The 23,624-nt window shown below is 38.0% G+C and overlaps 2 protein-coding genes across 2 annotated transcripts; one reads left to right on the plus strand and one right to left on the minus strand.

Annotated features, from left to right (window-relative positions):
• Positions 1 to 1,526: 1,526 nt before the first annotated feature.
• Positions 1,527 to 4,186, minus strand: LOC106166504 (uncharacterized). The gene is made up of 3 exons (XM_013545082.2): positions 4,000 to 4,186; positions 3,421 to 3,564; positions 1,527 to 2,254 (listed from the first exon to the last, which is right to left on the minus strand). The coding sequence occupies exons 1-3, from the start codon at positions 4,049 to 4,051 to the stop codon at positions 2,052 to 2,054; spliced, it is 399 nt and encodes a 132-aa protein (XP_013400536.2). The 5' UTR covers positions 4,052 to 4,186; the 3' UTR covers positions 1,527 to 2,051.
• Positions 4,187 to 17,571: 13,385 nt separating this feature from the next.
• Positions 17,572 to 23,367, plus strand: LOC106166493 (cephalotocin receptor 2). Its single transcript, XM_013545069.2, has 3 exons — positions 17,572 to 18,136; positions 18,382 to 19,436; positions 21,734 to 23,367. The coding sequence occupies exons 2-3, from the start codon at positions 18,404 to 18,406 to the stop codon at positions 22,051 to 22,053; spliced, it is 1,353 nt and encodes a 450-aa protein (XP_013400523.2). The 5' UTR covers positions 17,572 to 18,136; positions 18,382 to 18,403; the 3' UTR covers positions 22,054 to 23,367.
• The last annotated feature ends 257 nt before the right edge of the window (positions 23,368 to 23,624 follow it).

Genomic DNA, 23,624 nt, shown 5'->3' on the forward strand with positions numbered 1-23,624 from the left:
AGCTACAGGCAGGGTAAGAACATGTCATAATGGAAAAACCTGTTAAGATGATTAAAAAGAGTATTTATTTCTTCAATTATGTGTCTACCATTTTGTGAATTAATGAAGTCCATACGAAAAATAAAATATTGGCGTTAATATTTCCTGTAACTAGGGTCTGATATGGGATTTTAGGAGATTCTGAATCAGGTGGCAGCAGTGGTGCAGTCACGTATCATACACCCAACACACCCTGCTGATTCCTTAAAGAAGCATTGAAAATTTAAGTAAATATGTGAAAAAAATATATATATATTTGCAAATTGTCGAGATGGAAATTAATGAAAATTATGAGAAAGAAACTCGATTCAAAACCATTTTCAAAAAGAAACCAAAATAGTTATTTAAAATTAAAATCACTCATTTTCAGAGATGTGATGCCCCAGCAGGTACATGTATGATTTGATGGCATTTCTCAGTGGGGAACCTGTTACTGCACGGCCGCGTATTCGGCGAGCGAACATGTAACAATGAAGTCATCCACATGCCATCCCTCGCTTTTTATTGCCACGGTATTGTTATTTCTTGATTCATTTATAATATTTAATTGTACATCAAAATGCGCTGTTTTTATTTTTGTTAATCAACAGACGTAACTATATCGGTTACATATAGTCCCTGATGTTTTGTTTAACTTATATTGTATAAGTGCATGGCATGGGACGTGAAGTTCAATAAGATTTATTGAAAGATTAAGCGAGTGCTTAAGGTCACTCGAGGTCACTTGAGTGAGGCATATATAATGCAATGCTGTAATAGAATATTACGTACGTGAAAATGGAAGGCGTTATTTGAAACCTAACAACCAGGCTATAACTTCTTTTCCAATATCTTCCAAATTTTAAACCCAAAATTTTAAATGCAAAATTATGAGAAGGAAATTGTGAGAGGTATATGGAGGAAATGGATATTCAAAGAAAGGAGCTAAGGACAGAACGGCGTCAGAGAATTATCCTACATCCTCACTACCAGAAAAAATGACAGTCACACGCGTACAATGGGTAGTCTTGGGGAGTGGGGGTGGGGATAGGAGTAAGGGGTGCGTATCGGACTCACGCACCCCCTAGTCTTTAGAGTCGATTCCTTTTCTACCCGTTCCCCAACAGTTAGCACGGTTAAAACTTTTCTCTTCCCTGTTTTATATTTTCCGTAAGCCAGCCAATTTAATTCATATTCGTGCCCCCCCCCACATCTCTTCTAGCAAAATATTGGATGCGCCTACAGGTGACGTCAGCTGTATATAGCCTTTAGGAAATACCCCCAACTTCTCAACTGCTCACATGATTCCTGTTGATGCCACTGAACAGGTCTAATGAACTGTGGGTGGTCAGGAGGCCTCTCCGACCGGGATTCGGTGTCTTTTCACCACTTTCTTTGGTATCATTGTTTTTGATATGCTTGGGCCGTAACACCATAGTATCAATATTTGATCCAATGTCATTACCATAGCTGAATATAACGTATCCATCAATGCGAACAACCGTGAATTAACCATATCACAGACTGGACTTTATTTCAAACAGATATGACAATATACAGTAGATATATTGCTGGATTCATTAATATAAAGGGTCTACATTGCGTTAACTATGTAATAAAGGAAATTACTCATTGATCACAAAATATACCTGTACACTATTACTTTATCACAATGATAGGCATGTATATATACACGAAAATGCCATGCATAGTTTGAGCTTAGAACTGACACCACTTAGTTTGGGGTTTTGTATCCATTTGGAGATCTGTGCATCAGCGTGCATAGTCAAAAAAGAGAATAAAACGAAAATGTCCTCAAAGCAATCATTCCAGATTTACAGGAACGATAATATACTTTGATTGAGTGAGTTCGGTTTTTAGTTTGCATTCTGTATGGAGACGATAAGAGCCTGCATTTCGTAGGGATTTAAAAAAAAGAAATACTCTAGTTCGGTCTTCGCTCCTCCTTTTTTTTACGTTGCTGCATCTTTTCATCTGTATCAAAAGGTGATAATATGTGATAGCTGGTCAAATTAGTGCAGACCATACTGAAGAATGACGGGTACAAAGGCGCTGACAGCTAGAAGAACAGTGGCTAGCGGGCTGGTGCTGGTGGCTCCGTTACAGCTGTCGGTCGAGCAGTGGCAAGTAGTGGTGGTAATTCCTAAGATAGAACCTTTGCTGCAGCCAGCAGAGGCACCGGAAGTTCCACATTCTCTGGTCCAAGATTTGGTTTCTGTACAGAAAAAAAGGTTGCACGTTATCTCCTAAACTCAATTAAACTTCAAAAGGATGTTAAGCGTGATATGTAGGTTTTTTGATTTACTACACTGATATTGCATATCATTATTACACTGCATAAACAAACTGAGAGTCTGTCAAGCTTTTGCTTTATTCACAACACCTAAAATCACGTCATTATGTCACTGCGGACACTGTCGGAGAATTTGAAGGCACGATCCACGACAAAAATATCCACGTTCTGTTTGTCAAATATATTATATTGTGAACTGGATTGTCTACATTAATATGGAATGGTGCCTCAGATGTTAATGTACTAAATCTACGCTGTTTTGAATCTCAAGACCTGGTCCCCAGGCCCTCAAATTTCAAAATCCGCAGTGACATCTAGTGGAAAATATTGTGACCAAGGTCTACTGAATGGTTCGAAAGCTTGACTAACTTCCACTATGTTTTTACAGTGTAACTAACATTCGTGAATAATAAGATTATCCTTTAAAGATGAGTTTGCACAATACATTATGTTTAAAGGGATAACAACTCTTCATATGAGATTTAATGTTCCACAATAACTATATTGTAAACAACACATACAAATATAATAAATATAATTCGTCAACCAAAACGGGGGTTATCACAATAATTCTGAAATCTGTGTTTGCCATCAGACCACTTGGACCTTCATTTATAAATGGCTACACTCCGTAATAACCTCTTAAGAGGATAGATATTTTTATAAAAACCAATGGATAATACATGTACAATGTATGTGAAAATTGTCGTTAAGCCCACGAAAGTCCGTTTTAGGGAACTTTTCCTGACAAAATGAAGAGTTGTCTTCTCTTAAATATTTCTGTATGCTATGTCAGGGGCGGATCCAGGAGTATTTGAAGGGGAAGGGGGGGGGGGGGTCCGGAGCGACAGGCCTCGGATGCGAAGCCGACCATTGCCTCCTTGGTGTACCGGTAGGAATCAGGACCTGCTCAAGTGCCCCAGAATTTTTTTGGTATTTTGGAGAGCAAACAGTGCCCCTTGGTACGGTTTAGATCTATCATTTAGCTAGTCAAAATTATAATTTCAAGAGGGGAATATTGGTGTGTTATATTTTTCATAAACTGAAGGGGGGGTGCTATGTGCGCCAGCCTTTGAAATGTTACTTACTGATTCCAAAGGTGTCTGTTTCGACAAAAGTTTTCTTGCAAAAGCCAGTGGTGCAGTTGATTGTGGTGGTTGACGTGGGGTTCTCCTGGCACGCACTGTTAGTGCTTAATGGGGATGAGCAAGACATGCATGTCAATCCTGCACCTGGATGAAATAAGAAAACTTCGATATTAATGACCACATAGCAATAATTAGAGGATAGAAATTAAAAAAGAAATAACAGAATAGAAAAGGATAGATTTTTTCTGGTGGTTTCCGCCTTAAAAAACTTTCACATTTTTCATACGTTTCAAACATTGTGTTGAATACCGGTACGTTTAAACTTTTCATTTTCTGTTGTGAGACATTGTGTGAAATATTGATAATGTGATTTTTTGTTAAAATAAAATAAAAATAAATAAAGCAGAAAAGTGGGAGAAATAGAATACAAAAACTCCACAATCTCAATATTTGACATTGCTATTTGTATGACTCGGAATTTTTTCAGCTTGTAAGTTTAAGTTATAGTTCATACTGATGCCAGGGTTTCATAGTCAGAAGTAAATGAATTATAAATTTTGCGTGTGGAAGTCTACTTACTGAGAGCAAATGTAGCCACCAAAACCATACATATAGCCAGTACTTTTGCCATGTTTGCCGAGTCTTTAAGTGACCGCTACTGCAAAAACGCGTCCGCTGTGTTCAAATTCTTCTTGAGAAGTGGACAGAAAATCTTTTACTTTGCTCGTGTCAACAGTGGGTTGCCATAGAGCCAAGGACAACGAGAACGTTACACACAATGTGATAGTTATTTCTGTTATGTAATCGATCACAAAGCGCCATCTAGTGCGGCTGACTGAATGCAACGAACCATATGAAAACCAAAGTGACGGTCAAACAAATGAACAACACATAGTGCACATGCTGTATAGAGTCGACATGCGCAAGTTTCCACGATTAATCCCGATTCAGCATGTCACCGTGACCCGTGACGTTTGGGAAGGCAAACAAGCTTGGCTGTTCTTGTCAGTAATGTTTGTAGAGTAATGTCCGATTGTATTATGTAATGAGCACCTTAATCGTGAGAAAGGAGTTGGAATCGATGTCCATCTCCGAGGCTGGATTCAATAGCAACCCGTGTTTGAGAGCATCTTAACTTCTTTTAACGATGAAAAGGGGAAATATAGAAATAAATAATACAAATACAGACATAATACAAATTACATTTAAAGAGGCTACTTGACCAGAAATTTGTGGTCAGTATAACTTCGCCAATTGTAATACCTGCCATTTATATGAAAGTGGTTGGTCAACGAATTTGTTTCGAAGTCAATGAACAAGGGACGGCTGCCACTTATTCATAAAAGCGATGTTGAAATGTATGATTGATGTATGATAGGTTTTGTCAATGTTACAGCGGGTGTATTCGAGTCGCTTTTTCAACCCATTAAATAGGCCTACGTGTCTATGTTGCTACTGACGGCTTGAGGTTCAACCATCCACTGTAGGCCTATACTATGTTTTATACATTATACTTTGTTCTTGAAAAAAAACTTAAATTATGTATTTGTCAGTGGGGATGATACCTAAAAATATCCTGTGGCTCTAGCATTTTCACTAGATAATAAGTGCTGTCTGCAGCACCGTAAAGAAAATGATGTACACTGAGGGGGATGAATAACCTGTATGTTAACATGCAAACCATGGGAGAAAGATTGATCAAATCGCTCGGCAAATGTAAACCAATCCTTTAGCTGATTTGGTGAAGGAATTTCGGAGATAGAATGTCGAACTGTACACAGAAATTTGTCATGATCTTGTTTCTACAAAAAGGACTATATTAAATGGATAGGAGTGTTGGACTTTAGCAGCTATCAAATTACATATAGACTCATCTTGGTTTTCTTGTCGCTAAATCCACAACAACTATTTCAAAAGAATCAAGTTTGATGATAAAACCGCATGCATTTATCTACTTATGAAAGTAATGCAATAGAAACTACTGAATAATTGCCAAAAAAAAAAAAAAAAACTATTTTAATTGTGATAAGATCTGACTTAAATGAAAAGCAAGATGACAAAAGAAATATAAATTTAAGGACACCGTTAGAATTGACATTATCAAAAGGTACCCGGTATTTGCGGTATTCTCTTTGCTCGTCTGTTACATGTAATACTCGCTTTTATTATTACATAGAGTATTTTACGGTGTTGCCTTATCACTTGGTGCAAAGTCAACTTTTCTTTTATAATTAAATAGTGAATGAATAAATGAACAGGCCACAGCAAAGGGGAGGATTGGTCAATAAGGATTAAGTGAACACACGTTCTCTATTTTGGTTTTATTTGGGTAGTAACCCTGGCAGTTAAATGGTCAATGTCGGAGGCTGCGAGGCAGGGACAAAAGGTAGTTCAATCAGCCGAACCATAGTATAAGGCTAATGCACCACTAGTTCAAACTAAAAATGGCCCCACAATGGTTTCATATTCAGTGACTGCTGCGATGCATAATGGAATATGTGGGCACTTTATCGACCCTTCTCAACAATAGTACTGTAATATTATTATGATAACATACTATGAGCTCCCATGCTAGCTATGTGACTGCCCTTCACTATATGTATTGACAAGCCGCAGTCCAGAGAATACACCTATTGATTTCGCCTAAGCTAGTTTTCCACAAGTAATCCGATGTCTCATTGGTGAAATTATAATGTTCAATCTCTCCTCGATCGTGTCGAGGGCTTTTGATTTATACTGAATGTGCGGTCCCTTTCTACTTGTAAATAACTCTATTTGAATCCTCCTCCAGTTAGGTCATACATGTAGGCCTACTATACACATCTTCACCAGAACTTGAAAACTTATTAACCCAAGCCCAATGCGTGTAGAGCCTTAAGGATTTTCCCGTTGCTTCTTGTCTAACACGATATATCAAAAGTACGTGTGGAGGACAGTTGAAACTATTTTAAATGTTAAAACATTAAGAAAAGAGAAGTATTTTTCAAGAGTTATACAGCAAGTGGTATTAGAAAAGGCCGTGGTATACAAAATTAGGGCGGTTAAAAGGCACAAAGGCAATCGTTGCTTAATTTTAATTTAAAAAGGTGGAAAATCTGCAAAAGGCGTATATTTATGAAGCGTTCTGTGACAGCCAGTGCCCTCGGTGTTGATAAATTTCTTTTTATTAATGGGACCTTCAATAAATGCGGCCGTCAACGGCCAAATTTCAAACATCTTCCTTGAGTTTGTTCCATTCTCTTAAATGACATGTCCTATTACTTAAATCAGTTAAGATCAAGGAGACATAAGAGTTTTTAGCGTATTAACTCCTAACCGGATGCATAGCAGTGTGGATTTTGTAGTAACGAATCCAATAAAAATGGTTAATTTCATAATTTATCTATTCTTTTTTTCATAACAGAACATCACTGATAGGTGAAAAAAAAGAAAAGTTGTAAGAATGGACATAATATGCGTAGGGTGTAAAGTTTACGGTCCCTTTTCCAGGGAAATGAAGTGCCGGGCGTTGCCCAAGTAACGGACAATCCAGCCCCACCCACCACCCCTCATTGTTGTGCGCTATTCCCATATGTAGGACCCATTTAATAAATTTTTAGTGGGTCCTAAGCTATTCATCTTTACATGTATGCCCCAGGTTTATTTTGTATATATATATACAAAGAAGATCTGTTACTAGGTTGTATACAATCCAATGCGATTATTACATGAGCTGAAGTTAAACTAAACGTATGGTAGTTGTCCGCGCAATCCCGGCAAGGTGCCAATTTGTCAATGGTAATTATGTCTGGTCAATCTAACTTCAAAAACCCTGGGAATACCTAGGAAGAAATCAATAGCAAGGCGATTGAAAAGCAGTGCAAAAGTTGAACCGTACTCTCGTGTTACTTCAGAGCTATATACACTACGCCGCATGAGCGCCAGAGACTGTAATTTTGGTCGTGTATTTTTGGGCTTGATGGGATTATTTTAGCCGTCTCAATACCTGAGCTTGTTAAATACGTCCATAAAACTGAGCATGATTTTTTTTTCAAAAGGTTTCAAGCAAACTGGTGTTATATACATTTTCTCTTCGCCACATAAGGAGAAACCGAGTCTAGTCTCGATTTATTTATTTACCATTGATTGTCTACTCTTACATAATACTGGTAAGCATTGTGAACTGCCAGCCTGATTATACGTACATTTTCAATCTCTCCATTACATGAAACCAAAACCCGAGGATAAGCAAATATTTTGAACTGGCAGCCTGTTATGACTTTTCTCTTTTGCTCATATCTAAACAAATACTGACTATGAGAACATTAATATAAATGAAGTACTTTAACAATCTACCTTCCTCTGGTTCGCTGCCGTTTAAAGTAAAGTTAAATGACAAGCGTTACATATCTTTACATAGCAAACAGTTTTCTTGGAATTTCGACACTTTCCCATTTTTAAATATCACGATATGGCATATCTAGAACTGCTGCTAAATTACCATTTTAACCCGAGTGTTGAGTTATTGGTATAAATTTAAGCCCCTCCTTTCATGGCGATGAAGGTGAAATTTCAGTCATTACAGCAAAGGTTGAGAATTTACAGCTCGAAAACGGGATGATAGTTTTGGACAAGGCACTGATATATGTACCTCGGTGATTTAAAAAAATCTTCAACAATTTTGCTTTTTTTATGCTACATGTATGTATAACAGCTTCATGCCTCTATGGACATATTGCATTGTAACATGTACATACCGAAGCACACATACACTATAACACTTGGTCACGCCTCACGAAACATTTCTAAATTATTAACGTAATTTACAGATTGATGCACGTAATCAATTATTCTATGCAATCAATAAGCTTTAGAAGATTATTCTACTGAAAAGACTTCACAAACCGACCTTACAATTCATTAGATGTACTGAAAGGTTGTTAGATTATCATAAAGTCCATTTACCTCATTGATTTCTTACCATACTTATATGCGACAGCCATACTTTGAGTTTCAATATTCGATACATATATTCGATACATATGTGTCAGGACTAACCACTAAAATTTGAACCCCAGGGTTATTCGGCATTGTATATTAATTCGAGTGCGACTTGAAATGATAATGCTACGTTTGTAATGTTGTGTTTTTATTTATGGCAAAGAAGGAGCGAATGAGAGAAATTCAGTGCTCAGCCAATACATATTGGAGTGCTTGCGGACATCTCTTTTCTCATACTAGCTGAGGCAAACTTACAGTATCATGCTAATTTCGTCTTAATGCGTTTGTACCTATTATTTTCAGTGGTAAAAATGAACTGTTCATGCCGCGTGATCTTTCGTTTTTCTTTGTCGATGGCAAATGCATAGCACATGTAACGGCGAGGAAGTCAGCAATTAGACTGCGTCAGTTGAGACATGTCACACCTGGAACAATCACAATTATGCAATTATGTACACATACATGTACCTTATAGGTGCATGCGCGGGCGGTATTATCATCACGTATCATCATTAAAAGAAATCGAATGCAGTGGGCAGCATTTTTTTGGGGGGTGGGGGGTGGGGGTGGGTGGGGGGTGGGGGGGAGGTGGTATGGCATGTTCTCCCCCTCCACACACACACCATCTAAGCCTTCGAATTTCCTCGGTGGTATGGTTAATTAGTATTTTCATTGTTTTCAGTTGATTGAGACTATAACCATAACGATTTTTATCACGTAAGACATCTTTTATATTCGTATGTCCTATTGCATGAGTTATTACAGTGCCGCCGGAATGTCCCCTTACCAAATGGCCGTATGGTTTCCCAACCCTGCCCCATATGGTCGAACAATAGAGGCCGTATGATAATTACAGGGTAGGGGAATCCCCAAGCAATCCTTATCGGACACCCAAATTAGTCGGTTCAACGAACACGGTCTGCCCCTTCTTAATTGCCTCACTTAAGGTTTCTATTATAGCTGATGCAAAGAGACTGCTATCGACACGAGCAAACAATACCGGGTTATGTATCAACTGCAACAGAAGACTCGAGTAAAGGCAAGTCGAATATTAGAACAAAACTCTGAAGAACAAATCAGGCTTAGTTTTAAAACACGTATAACAATTTTATTTGATGATAGTAAGTCACGATCAACAAAAGCGTAGTTAAAATGGAAAATTATAAATAGCTAATACATCAAATAAATATCAATGTCTCATTACCTTTATTACATGTGTTGCTAGTTTAGTAGCCTGATGCACGACCTTCTCTTCGTCGTATTTCTATAACACATAGTAAATGGCTTGTCGCGACACTTTATGGTCTTCATTTTCCATTTGTGCGGTTAGGTTTTTAATTCGCACCCCTTGTTCTCGGAGGGCGATGATACGCAGACGCACGTAATCACTAAGAGGCATCTTGGAATTGTGATGATTTGGAAAATCTGAGTGTCGATTTATACCGTTCACTTGGCAGGTGACACGATGGCACAGAAATCAGTGACATAAACATGTCATATTATACAAAATACTTATTGGCCATTTAGGAAGACCAGATACACAAACAATCCTGTTGACACGTGTCAGTTGATTTAGAATTATGTGCAATTGATTAGTTTGGATTGAAGATCGTCATCGCAATGTTAACATTAATTTTAGACGACGCGTGTCACACAGTAGTGATTATGTAATAATCAGGGCTTAATCACTGTGTTAACCCAGCATGAATAAAGCTAACCTGAACTGATTGTTAATTAATGTGAAATGACACGTGCCAACCAGTGAAGTTAGCCCGAGAGATTGTAATCCAGCTTTATAAATTAATTTCTTTTGATGCTTTTTGTCCTACATAATCAAGGAATCAGTCTTTCGGCCGGCCAGTACCCGTCGCCTTGTCAAATAAAGAAATATTCGAAATTCGACAACGGGCCAGTTCCCCAGGCAACTTTTGCGTTCAGTTGATGGGAAGGTTGTTTACGATTGATGAACGAATACGAAAGGACAGAAATGTTACGGGTGTAGATGGGAGAGATCCTATATGCAAATATAGACAGAACTATATTAAAGATATGGCTAACAAAATATTTATCACTGAAACAACTGACAAGTCTTTTTGGAAAAAATGCATTTCGTCTATGAACAAAGCTAATAGAAATATAAAGACATACTATAAAAATAAATTTCAATCTTGTTAATAATATATATATAGCAAAGACAGTTTGAAGCCTAATAAATACAGTGTATTACATGTTCAAGTACGAGTAGTGTTTTATTTGATCTTTAAGAAATTCATAAATTCATTTATTAAACTCTATGTAAATTCAATCAATTCATAGCTATAATGTACACGAAAATTGCTGTCATCACCGAATCTTTTTGGTAAAGCAACTTTTAAAAATCACTGTTGGCAAGTTCTTATACTTAAAATCTCCGAATCAGAGTAGAGTGATCAAAGTAGAGTGAAGCCACCGCGCATTAAAGGTCAATTAACGCTTGGACGAACACTTAATTGCGACCACGCTCACCTTCGATCTTTATCTCAGCGAGCTAGGGTTAGGCTCTTTTGTTAGCAGAAAGTTTGTCACGATAATTGCACGACGGGCAGGGTATGGAACTATTGTTAACAGAAACCAAACAGCGTATGGATGACAATGTTATTTCCATAGTTACCGAGCCAGGCCGTCCGTACAACCCGCAGCGACCCGGAGGGTAAGTAAGGGGACATTCCGGCGGCACTGTAACTCTGGTCTTTTCCAGTATTTTTACAATTCATACGAATTGTTCAGTTCATATCATTGTTCAGTACATGTACGCTGTACGTATGTAAACACATGCACGTACATGTACATGTATTGTTATGTCCACGCTTCTTATTGAATAAACACCAGTTATGTCGTCATAGATAAGACCTTGTTGGATATCTTCAGTCTCCATACGTCAATGCTGCCCGCCGTGCTCTACCTTTGAAACAAGTGCTTCCTCAGAAATGCATGTATCTGATCGCTGTACATTTCACAAGCTCACTAGGGAAGTATTAAAATTTTATTAGGTAGAACACAATTTAAGCCAATATAAATTGTATGAACTAGCTTTATTTTGCCCCCAGTCCATGTTGAGGCCCGTAATATACCATACAATAAATGCTGTAGACGTAAGGAGTGACCGCAGCCGAAAAAGTCATGCATATTCCTGTCGATCTTTTCAACGGCGAAGCGACGTAACCAATTCAAAACAAAGCCCGACCCAGAATAAAGATGACTACCAATACGGGAATTACCTTCATGGACTCTTGACTCAAATATGTCGCCAGCATTAAATTCCCGAAAGTGCTGACGGCTGTTTGTTCTAAAGTGTTTTGTAAAACTCGCACGTGCACGTCGACGTAACGTGGCGCCGAAGGTGATGTCGGGTCGATGGCGGGCGTTCGAAAACGTGTCCTGGCAACTACGTAAATACACACCTGAAGTAACACGCTGGAGAGAAACTGCCATCGCAAGGTGAAAACCAACCTGTCCGTTAGCGTTGGCAATGGAGGGGCATCTGGGAATACGTAAAATCCAACAGCTACACACGCCGCGAACAGGACTGACCCTTGCAATTTACCTTTGTCTACTTCGCTTCTCTGACTTTGCGAGGAAGACATCTTGCTAATAAATTGAAAGATAGCGAAGCAAAATTAGGACAACACATGCTATCATCGGGGTCATATCCTAGGACTGCTTACATCGGCACAACATGACCTACGAGTTTTCATCGATAGGGGCCAGTCTAGATGCTCTTTGTGATACCAGCCCCATTTTTTTTGTACTGACACAGCTTTTTGAAAAGTACGTCGAGTAGTTTGATAAATTTTGGAAAGTACTCCCTCTATAAAATGAAAAGGCCTTTGAAATAAAAAAGTTATCTTGTTTTAAATAGTCTATGAATGAGGTAGTAAGTGGCATTATCGTTTGTGCCTTGGGTGTCAGAGAACGGATTGTGTTAGCTGTGCATAATGGAATGTTGTGGTTGGGTGGTCCCTCTATCACAATTGTGTCGTCCACTTCACCCATTATTTTTTTAACCTGACTATAACCGTAGCTTCAAAGAGATGGAGTATATTTCTGTGTATAGAGTTTCAAAAGCAATTGGGCATTTGCTACTTCCATCTCGTCATTTGTCACTTTTTATAATTGTAGAAATTTAGCGATTCCAGCTTTTTTAGATTACAACTCTTTTAAAGAAGATGCAGGGGCACGTTAGCCCTACATATGCAAAGGAAAGATCTTTCTATGACTGTATGACATTCGCCGATTTTATGAAACATGCCATATAGGCCTTACGCTCCTATTTTATGCCATGATCATAAGCTGTGCGAATCTTCTTCCCCAGTGCCAAGATGGACCCTGCACTTTCACCAACTTTCGCAGATTACTGTATTTTGATAAGCTTATTTGTACCCAGCGAAATGATGGGCAATGAGATTCATGAAAAAGTATTCAAAGAGGCTAGTGACCCCAGTAACTATGGTTTAGGATGATGTGTATGAGGATAATGCTGACAAATGGTGCAGGAGTCAATTCGATTGATCCCTGCATTCAGCCAATTATCCTCTTATTCATTTGGAGTATGTGGTAAAAGTCTGCGTCAGTTATCATTTCATATTCCCTTTTTAATTAGACTAAGTTGAATAATGTTGTCTTCAATATATTCCATATTGATGGTTTGGTTTTTGCGTCTCTTCTGTTCAAAATATCCGGACCCGGTGCATTTAATTCAGCAGCGTAGCAAGCATTTGTTTTTAAACCAGTAATTTCATTTTTTGAGCAGACATGTTAAGTGCTTTAACAAAAGGATCGTTTGTGTGGCCTCATAATGTGATGTTATTCGCTGTTTTATGACAGTCTAGTATTGGCAGTATTCAAACTATTCCCCATAGAGTTGCACGCTATTTCTCGGCCTTTTCTGATGGCCAACCGGGTCAAATTGCAAAACTAAACATTTTTCGTCCTACATGACCTATATTTTATGCCAAAAATTTCCTCCTCTTATGTTTTAAATTTGCCAAAAAAAGCGAAGCAACTTTTTTTTATCATCCTTCTACCACCTTCCCTTTAACAAAGTCTTGGATTCAACGGTTATAATTTAGTGATGTACATACACATAGGCGTTCTTGCCAGGGTGCAAAACGACTTAGCAATTTTTTTCTTACTTCAAGCAAACTTACCTACTGGATTATAAACATCGGGGATTAGACAACTATCAAAATATACCTGAAACCATTTCACCGTCTACAGGCGAGATGTGTAACAGCTATCAAGCGACATTATATGGGCATTTTGCGAGTTAATTTTGTTTTCTGTCGACATATAGCTGCTTTATGAAGCGTTGGCTGTCGTCATGGGCTAGTGCCGTTATGCCTTGAGATATAAAGTCTGAGTATCACATCCTTATAGTAATGCCATGTCGGCATACATGTATGAGCATAGGTAACATTAAAACAATTAGGCAACCATTTTTTTTTGTTTTCGGACTTCATTAAAGAAAAAAGTGCATAAAAGAGGACGCGTGCAGTAATAGTATAAAATATAAGTGTAAAATGGACAACTACATTGTCATGATGGGCATTCTTTTTCAATCCACACTTTCTCTGGTGTGAGTTATATGAGAGTAATGGTAGAAAGAAAAGCTTACATGAATTGATATATTTGTATACTATAGTAATACTATGTTTATTCCTGGTTGTCATTATAACTAACATAAGTTGACATCATCCGTTCTAATGAAGCAATGTAATTGTGTGTGTGTGTGTGTGTGTGTGTGTGTGTGTGTGTGTGTGCATCACTTTTCATTATTATTTTTGTACCTTCTACATTCCATGTATTTGTAAAGAAAAAATGTATTACTTTATACATATCATAGATTTTATATGATTTTCAAATTTCATCGTCTGCCATTTATAAAGTGAATAAGATGATCCAGTAGTCTATGATGATTAGCAGAATCGGAGCCCTGTAGTCTTTTCAGAGAAAATATTGATCGAATCTTGTGATAAATAACCGTTTGTATCATTTGGGGTTATTTATTTCGTCATAACATTTATTAAGGCACTTTTCAATCAAATGTCATGATTTTACGCCCAGTTTACACGATTAGTCTCATCCGCAGGTCTTAACAGTATTGAAAACCCATGGCTCTTTTTGACTGAGATTGTAAACAGGCTTGAGGACCAACTAGTCTCATGACGTCATGGTTTCATCCCCACGTGTAGGCCTAAATGAAAAATTCATTTTTGTGTGTGAAGCTTGGAAACCGTCTTTAGAACATGCAAAACTATAGCTATATTATATAGTTTCTGTAAATCTAATGCAATATTATAAAATTTATCCGAATTGCCACAGTGGGTTTGTAGTTTTAGGAAACAGAAGTTCACATAACGTTACATTCATGAGCTTTATTCAATATAGTATCCAATGGTATTGTGATGTAAATTAGATTATTTTTAGTATTTATAAGTTCATGGGGTTGAGTACGCAAACCATGCACATTACATCTAATAAGACGTATAGAACTGGTTGTAAAATTGATTTAGAAATGATAAAGCTCCTTTCAGTATTTAAACGCTCTTATCTACATTATTGCTTTCTTATTGTGACTTTGTACACAGATACTTTACCGATTCGTGACAAATTAATTTACTCCGCAATGATAAGAACCTTATATTGGTCGCGGTAGGTTTGATCAACGTAAGAATGTTTTATTTCACATCTTACGTGTATTTTCTGTATTTTCCCAGCAACACTAAAAAGCAATTATCAAGCAGATTTTTTTCCTTATTGTCCTGTTTTTTTTTCTTTAAAGTTGCGTTGCTTTACGATAATAAGAAAAAATCAAAAAGACGAAAATTCTAATTTTATGTTATCGAAAATGGAATGTCATATACTTAATCGTTTTATTTTATTATCATTATTATTTTTTAAATCTCAGGCCCATTGCAACCAACATTATGAGGTTTAAATAAATACATAATATAGAAACCAAGAAACGACTTTTTCTTTTCTGAAAGTTCTTTGTTATTTCCATACCGTTCTTTATTAAAATTACCGACTCTCGTTGTTTTAAAACAACTGTGCTGTCTATCATTGAAATTATTCAAATAAGTTATAGCCTTCATATCTAATATTTATGGGTATTTTAAAATGAACTGGGTAAATGACTGCGGTTTGTTTAACTTGCTCACATGATTGAACAGGACGCTAAATGTTGTGCAGGTTGTTTAGGTGCCTATCGGTATCTCTCTCTACCAGAGGCCATATCTTTTCTAACAGTTACAGATTTATCTGAATTAAATTCCTGCTGAAGAGCACAGATATGTCGTTACTGCTTTAAAATATTCAGACTTCCCAAAAGCTAGCTGATGTTTCTTTAAAATTTCACTAGACAAAATGTTCCCGTTTTCGAGTGTTATAGGAAAAGCAACGTGCGCGCATTATTGTCGGTTGTAAAGGGTTTACTCACTGATGTATGTTTGGGGAATCATTTTATAAGGTAGATGTGTTGGATTTGGCACTTTGCATCGAATATTAGTAGTAGGTTAATCCTGCTAGACACCGTGGTGATGTGTTTGAATATTAGTACGATCTCAGGTTAATGGCGTCACCAAGTACACCGGGGTATTGGGTTAGAATCACGCAGAAAGCTAGCATTTTTCTGAAAAGCCGAATATATTTCCACGTTAGGTCTACGCATCTGCTTTACCCCTATAGCCTAAGTAGCAGCATCACCTGGCAAAGAGAACTACCTGCACAGAATGAATAACAGAGAAGCCTTTGACGTTTCAGCCAATCTTCAAATAAACGGGTTTGCATCTAAGTATCAATGCTCTGGACAGAATGCTTATAAATGTGCCATCGATAAATGCGATTTACTGGCTTAATTGCCTGGATGCTACGTCGTGTTGGTGTATGACATATATATTAGTATTATTAATATTGCCAGACAACATCAATCCTTATTAATCAGTTGCGATTTTGAGTGGAGCGTCATGGTGGGAAATGATGATGTATTGTGCAGCTAGTAGATATTATGGCTGCGTTCGAATTAGTGATGAACCTTGCTGAGTTTACGATGGACTTGATTTAAGCGTCTGGTGGAGTAATGTAGTTTAAGGCATTAAAAGGGTTCTGACTTTTAAAACTCTCTCTCTCTCCCTCTCTCTCTCTCTCTCTCCCCCCCCTCTCTCTCCCCCTCTCTCTCTCAATAGTCGAAAATAGGGAGTGAAAACGCCTCAAGGAATAATAACATTGCCCCCGTGTGGCATCTTTTCCTAGATAACCTGAGTAATTAATGTGCTCTGAGATAGGTTTAACGGGAGTCCGTTCCAGGAACGAGCGGAAAATGAATGTCATATCTAAGGATTAGACGACAGTGTTTTGCTAACATTTCATCACTAGTTGGCATTACCGGTGAAAAGACATTGCCTACCGCATAATTGCATTAATTCACTTATATCATTATGTTTAAACAGCTAATGTCTGCTACTATACGACCCCAAGTATCCAGGTTTAATGCAGCAAATTATAAGAGAATATGCTTGAGAGTACGTGATAAAGAGAAGACTTAATTACAGGAATTAATCCTTGGCAGTTAAAACATCTGTTACCAGAAAGACGTGCAAATAATTTACCCTAGACAACAGTGGGAACAATGAGACACGGATAATCCATCCTTCCGCGTTGGCGGGTGTCGTGAAAGTTGAGAAAATATGTGATTATTTCTTAGAACTAATGAAATTTTCACTGGAAGAACGTTGTTTTTTTCTATACACCTCCCCGGGCCAGTATACATCATACAGATCCCTGCTTTTATTTTCTGAATTCCGTTTCACATTGTTTACATTTCAAACCTAAAAACAAAACCAAATGGCTTTATTTTGCAGTACGTGTATCTCTAGACAGCTTTTTAAAATGATTTGCTGCCTTAATTTAATGCAGTTCCCAGTATTGCATGTGTATATACACATTTATCACCGTTATACAACCTCAATGAAATTGTTTTACCAAAGATATCATATGGGATTTCTCAATTCCATTACATTAGAGTTAAAAGAAAACGTACATTTGACCTAAAAGAGAGCAAAGCAAACACCAGAGCATATGTTTCTCTGTATATAAACAAAGGCCTTGTCAATATTGTACGAGATTTGACTGTATCAACAGTTTACTTGTCAGATCATTCTTTCGAGCGATAAACTTGTTCTGGACGATGCGTTTTTTCCCGAAGGCCTTTCCACCTGGTCGCGATACAACATTTCCACAGCGGGGGCGAATAAAAACAGCGCGGGGGTCGAAAGACCTGAGATGCGCAACAGTTTGAGATTTCTCAGAGGAATACTTCCTCGTGTCTGCGCAAGACGGTTCCATTTATTGCCGGACAACGTGACTTAAAACAATCAAGCGTGATCCTCGAGGAAAAGGTTAATCGCCAGAATTCCGCTGACTGCCCGTTGACACGTCAGGACGCGCGTTGTGATCGTTCCTTAATGAGGCTAATTAATCGGACTCTGTTTCCGCGAACCGTTTCCGAGAGCATGGTAATGACGTGACTTCTATGGCAGCTCCAATAACATATAACTTTGCGCTGAATTATTCAGTTTTATTTGGACTTTCGTCAGCTGCTGGAGCAGTTGTGGTATGATAAAGCTAATGTACATTGGTCCATCCCGGATTGTTCTAACTGACCGCATTAATCAAACTTTTTCTCCATTGGGCATCGAGGGTAAGTTTCTTTATTTTCATACTTTCATAAGGGACTGCGTTTATCAAACGGGCAATTATGTTTAAAAGATAACTTTTATTTTACTTTATTAAGATAGCTACCGCAGCGACCTGAGAGGCTTTTCAAAGTTTCGTTCAATATCATGAACATTAGCAGCTATTTATCTTTTGGGTTTCTTGGTAACATTATTAAATTGTCATAATACTTTGTCTTTCTTAAATGCCACTCGTTCGTTTCTGCTGCAGATTTTATCCATTTTGGAGAGAAATGATGGCAAATACGGATCAGAATGCTTCAATTGTTGACTTTGCAACATTGTTCTTTGACGAAAACACTACGGTTGTCTATGACGGTGTATTAAGTAATGTGAAAAAGAATGGCTCAAATATCACCCATCCAAGGGATACAAACTTGGCCAAGGCAGAACTGGCAGTTTCAGGCGTCATCCTGTTTTTGGCTATCTTTGGCAACTCGTTTGTCCTGTTTGTGGTAGGACGGAAAGGCAATTTAAGCCGGATGTTGTTATTTATTGCCCACTTGGCTATAGCAGACTTGTTCACAGCGTTCTTCAGCACACTGCCGCAGTTCATCTGGGACTTCACCTACCGTTTTCAAGGTGGAGAGTTCCTCTGTAAATTAGTCAAATACACCCAGCTTGTCTCCATGTACGCCTCGGCCTATGTTCTGGTCATGACAGCAATAGACAGGTACCTGGCCATATGCTACCCTCTTCGTTCACAGCAATGGAGTCCGCGCAAGGCACACGTGATGGTGGCGATCGCCTGGGGTGTTAGCCTTGCTTTAAGCATACCCCAACTGACAATCTTTGCCATGCGCCCAGTCCCAGGGGAGGAGGGCGTTTTCGACTGTTGGGATAACTTCAATCCAGCAGAACCATGGCTGACCATATGGGTGGCATGGATTGCCTTCTCTCTTTGGGTCCTGCCCATTATTCTTCTGGCTTTTACCTACGGGAACATATCGTACGTCGTCTGGATGAGCACGAGGTCGCAGGAGACCGTCTCGTCCAGTCGAAGCTGCAGCCGGACAGGCCTGAGACTGGACTCCAGACGAAGCACGGACACTAGTTTCAACGGTACCCTCAATGGACGCCGCTCTCTGACCATAACACCGGTGACGTCGCCAACGGGGCCGCGGGCGCATGTCCATCGCCTGTCCCGCGCCAAGATGAAGACCATCAAGCTGACGTTGACGGTTGTGATTGTGTATATTTTGTGCTGGTCGCCTTTTTTCATAACACAGATATTGTTCCTTGTGGATGAAAATGTCGCCTATAGTGGTAAGTATCTCTCATTGAATCATTTTGTATTGAATCCATGTACTTCAAAGGGGTACATCTTGTACATTTTTGTTTGAAAAAGTTATTTCCATGGTATGGAGCATTTTATGTAGTGCCAAAGCTTTTGATATTATAAGTAATGATAAGCAGAGAATTGCCAACTAGCTTCTTAATTAGCTTTAGCTAGGTTCATACTTTTTTATAACATATGTTATCATGCTTTTATATCGGGTACTTCTTTTACCTGGTCAGGCACACCTGTATATAATCTAATGTTACATAAGGAAAGGCCCTAAATTGTATTTTTCAAAAGAAAAATTGTTTTTGGGATTGTTCGTGGCTGTACAGGTTGTACTATTAATTTTATGTTTTAAAAAATTTCAACCAAATGGCATGTAAACAAGCATCTGAATTTCGAATTTTAGCTGGTAAGAATGAATTCCCTTCGAAAAAATTGAATACAAAGAGGTCTACAGTGTTCATGTTCGAATATAAATACAAAAATGCGATCAAAATCGGTTGAAGAAGAGTTTTCCTGGACAGTCAACACTCGTGTTTTACTTCTGAATGTTGATATGGGTTATGTATTCATTTATTCGTAGGCCTACACGTATAAGTCGCAAACGTAAATATTATTTCAAAAGAGTTTGCAACTAAAATATTCATGAGAACCTTTTCTTGCAGAATGATTGCGACCACTGTAGAATATAGTGCACTTTCTTGCGGATTTATTTTCACGATAAAGATCTAACCGTTTTCATTCACATTTCTTTATTTGATAATATTACAATTTGTGTTGCCCTATTTGAGTCATATCATTCTCCATATAGTTTCATGGTGCAGATAAAATAGATAGGTATCTCACACATCATGTTGTTAAAATTGTGTTGAATGCAAACATAAATTATACCAGAAAAAGAAAATGAAGACTGTTTTTATAGAATGCGTACGGTTTAGCGTCCATATCCCTATCACAACCTTTCTCAGTTCAAAGCATCTAAAATATTGACTGAAAGAGATTAAGCCATATATCAGCGTTTGAATTCATTCTTTTAAAATTGGGATCTGAAACCTTACTTTTAGCTAAAAAAACTAGAAGTTAAATGGTTTTATACTGTTAATCATCGCTGGTCAATTCATAGCGTTTAACGATTAAGGTGCAGAACGATAGATCTATAAGAATCCCCATTGTGTTCAGAGAAATTGTCTTGTCAGTCTCTCTCGACATCAAATACAAATATCCTTTAATACTTGTAACAGGAACAGCGTGAGCTCCGTCAATGTGATGGATGGGCAATATACAGCTTGTTACGGGATTACGACAATTTTTTTCGTGCGATTAAGATCAGAGCATGTAATGCCCTGACAATCAGGATTGCAATCTGTCTTAAAATGAAACGTGCGGAATGGTAAACTAAGCAGCAACTGCATGTTTTACGCCATCACCGTATAATTGCTCGAGAAGATTTTAAAAGAGGAAATATACCCTAAGATATCCGTAAAAAACGAGGGTTAATAAGTCATGAGGCTTTAGGGCGAAATGAAGTAGGATCACATCATGTAATCTTTATAATCATTTCGTGATACTAAGACGGCGAGAAGGATAACATTTTTGTTCTTTTAAACCTCCTCTCCACTCCCGACCCTATTAAAGATAGGTTTTTTTTGCCATTTGAGGCATTCGGCGGTGCTGGATAAATGAACGTGCTACAGTTTCTTCCTTTTCTTCAATTTAAAGAGGACATCTAATGCCTTTAGACAAGGAGAGGTGTCGTCGTGATACACCGATTAAGCCCGCCATACTGCATTTGTTGCTTGGTGAGGGCTGGTGTAATAGCAGTAAAAGGAATGATGGTCCTCTAGGAAACGTAGTCGGTCCCCTATTACTTTGTACAAGTGCCATGAGTTCCATATACTGACCCCGATACTTCCGGCTGAACCTATTGGGCGCCGAACTTCCATTCCTAGGACAACCGTTCTGGTCTTACTCATGTACTTGAAATTGTCTTCTCGTATGATATAACATGTTTGGTGATTTAGGCCTATTTGGAATATTCAAATTTGAAGGGACATTTTCCCTTTTTAGATTTCTGGTAAGAGTTCTCTTCTCTTCGCAATCACATAGCATTTTGTACTTACTGGCGCGTACTGTAATGGTCATGGAGAGGAAAGAGAAGGCAATAACGACCTCATTGTCATTGACTGAAGGAGAAAGCAACATGCGTGTGGACATTGTATGGTGTACCGTTATGTCTTCGCAAATATTAAATGTTTGCTGTTTTTTTGTATATTTGCAGAGTCAAGCAAAGTGGTTGTCACCATTTTCCTGCTTCTTGCCAATTTGAACAGCTGCACCAACCCATGGATTTACCTGTGCTTCGTCGACAGCCTTACCAATCATCTCTGTCCAGACACTAGGAGGCGCAGCAGTACGGCGTATTCCAGTACAAACCCAACCCATATTTCCAGGGCTTCATCTTTGGTGAATTCCCCGGTTTCGGCCTCGGTCGTTATGAACCATGTGAATAATTACAAGGGGGACTCGTGTCTTTCAAGAAGATCCGATCCTCCAGCGTACAACATCGAAGAAGGACAGTCGTTAGTCCCGACGACTTGAAATAGAAAACGAGAGAACTCAAATCGATATCCAATAACGTTGGTTCAAAATTTTCCCCAACGATAACAAAAGAAACGCAGTTCATTTAAATCGGATCCCGTGCGAGGTAGTTTTGGTCCTTAAAATGATAGTTTACGTCATGAAAATACTGAGTAGTTTATCCCTATGAACTGTGCGAAATTGGCAAATGTCAGAAACAAAAAACTAAAGTTTACGTGGGAGACGGTTTATTTTATCTGATTAACCAAGAAATCAAAAGACAACGCGAACGAGCTAGATAATACATGTATCTATATCTACATGTAACTCTCGGAATTCACATAAAGTAGACTTAGCTGCACGTTTTGTACAGAAAGATTTTCAATGACGCCAATATATATCACTGGTGCATGTATGAACATCGAATTATTTGTATATTAAGTTAAAGTGCATTCATGACAAATGAGAAAAACCATGTTAAAATCATCGTCTGCATTTCAGGTTTTTGATGGGACCGTATTTCGACCTTGTTCGCAGTCTATTCATGCGTTATTTCCCTTCTTTGTTGCATGTGTAGAAAATTCAAAGACATTTTACTGCTTCGTGATGTTTCATAAATCGGATTTTGATAACCTTTGATGACATTTCGATGTTTTTCCCGTAATGTTCAGTGCCGTACCTATTCATGCATTCAATACACTACGTACGAACGCTTTTTTCAGATCATTTTCTTAATTTCGGTCGTCCATTTCTTGTCCATTTCAAATTACAAAACCAGCTCACACTATGATACTACTCAAATTATTATTTTTTTCACATCCAGTGAAGTTTAACTACCGGTACTTACGCCGAATCATAAATCCACATTAGTCATTCTTTATATTTGAAAAAAAAAAATCAACCCCTTTCTCTTTATCCAGGCATAAAATGGCTCTTTCAACACAAGGCGCCCTTTCAATTTCGGAAAACGTTGTACAACTGGCTTTACAATGAGGAGGAATCCGTCGAAAGTCGTTCACGCCTTCTTTAAAGGGAGAGACATCACATCAAATAGCGAAGTGTTTTTTTTATGTGCTGACGCTGTTGTATATTTTCCGCCTCCGTCTGATGGGGTATATTTATAAGACCAAACGAAAAAATAACTATGAATATGATTTATTTATGTCTATTGCAGTAGATTTGATAAGGCGAGTACCTTTAAATCGATCATTTATGGTGATAGGTGTATTTATAGCAAGAGTTAATGAAGTACCATCACAATATGATCGCGTATTTATATTTTATCCATTTATGTAGCTGCATATAAGAATTAAATGACATCTTACTTATAAACTGTTACTGTGTTTATGTGCATTTTTCAAGAATCAGACGGTGACCCCCCCCCCCCAAAAAAAAAAAAAAAAAATGGTAGCGAAACAATTTAGAAAAAAGGAAATAAAATATTTAACCAAGTGTTCTTGGTGTAAAGCACGCTATTGATTGTAAAAACGTTTTAATACAAAAACGGGGGGCCATTTGAAAGAATTATCTAAATGTCGGAAATGGCTCATAAATAAATAAATACCTTGCTGGGGCAATGAGAAAATTAATAA

This window comes from Lingula anatina, chromosome 2 (genome assembly GCF_051362555.1).
Source record: "Lingula anatina isolate TDL-2025a chromosome 2, LinAna3.0, whole genome shotgun sequence".
Taxonomy (NCBI): domain Eukaryota; kingdom Metazoa; phylum Brachiopoda; class Lingulata; order Lingulida; family Lingulidae; genus Lingula; species Lingula anatina.

What these genes read in the sequence shown, in the direction of transcription:
- LOC106166504 (XM_013545082.2), bottom strand. Translation starts at nt 4,051, where the DNA reads ATGGCAAAAGTACTGGCTATATGTATGGTTTTGGTGGCTACATTTGCT. An exon ending in GGTGGCTACATTTGCTCTCA is followed by an intron (nt 3,565 to 3,999) that starts GTAAGTAGACTT and finishes TATTTCATCCAG; the next exon opens with GTGCAGGATTGACATGCATG. An exon ending in AACAGACACCTTTGGAATCA is followed by an intron (nt 2,255 to 3,420) that starts GTAAGTAACATT and finishes TTTTCTGTACAG; the next exon opens with AAACCAAATCTTGGACCAGA.
- LOC106166493 (XM_013545069.2), top strand. Translation starts at nt 18,404, where the DNA reads ATGATGGCAAATACGGATCAGAATGCTTCAATTGTTGACTTTGCAACA. An exon ending in TGAAAATGTCGCCTATAGTG is followed by an intron (nt 19,437 to 21,733) that starts GTAAGTATCTCT and finishes GTATATTTGCAG; the next exon opens with AGTCAAGCAAAGTGGTTGTC.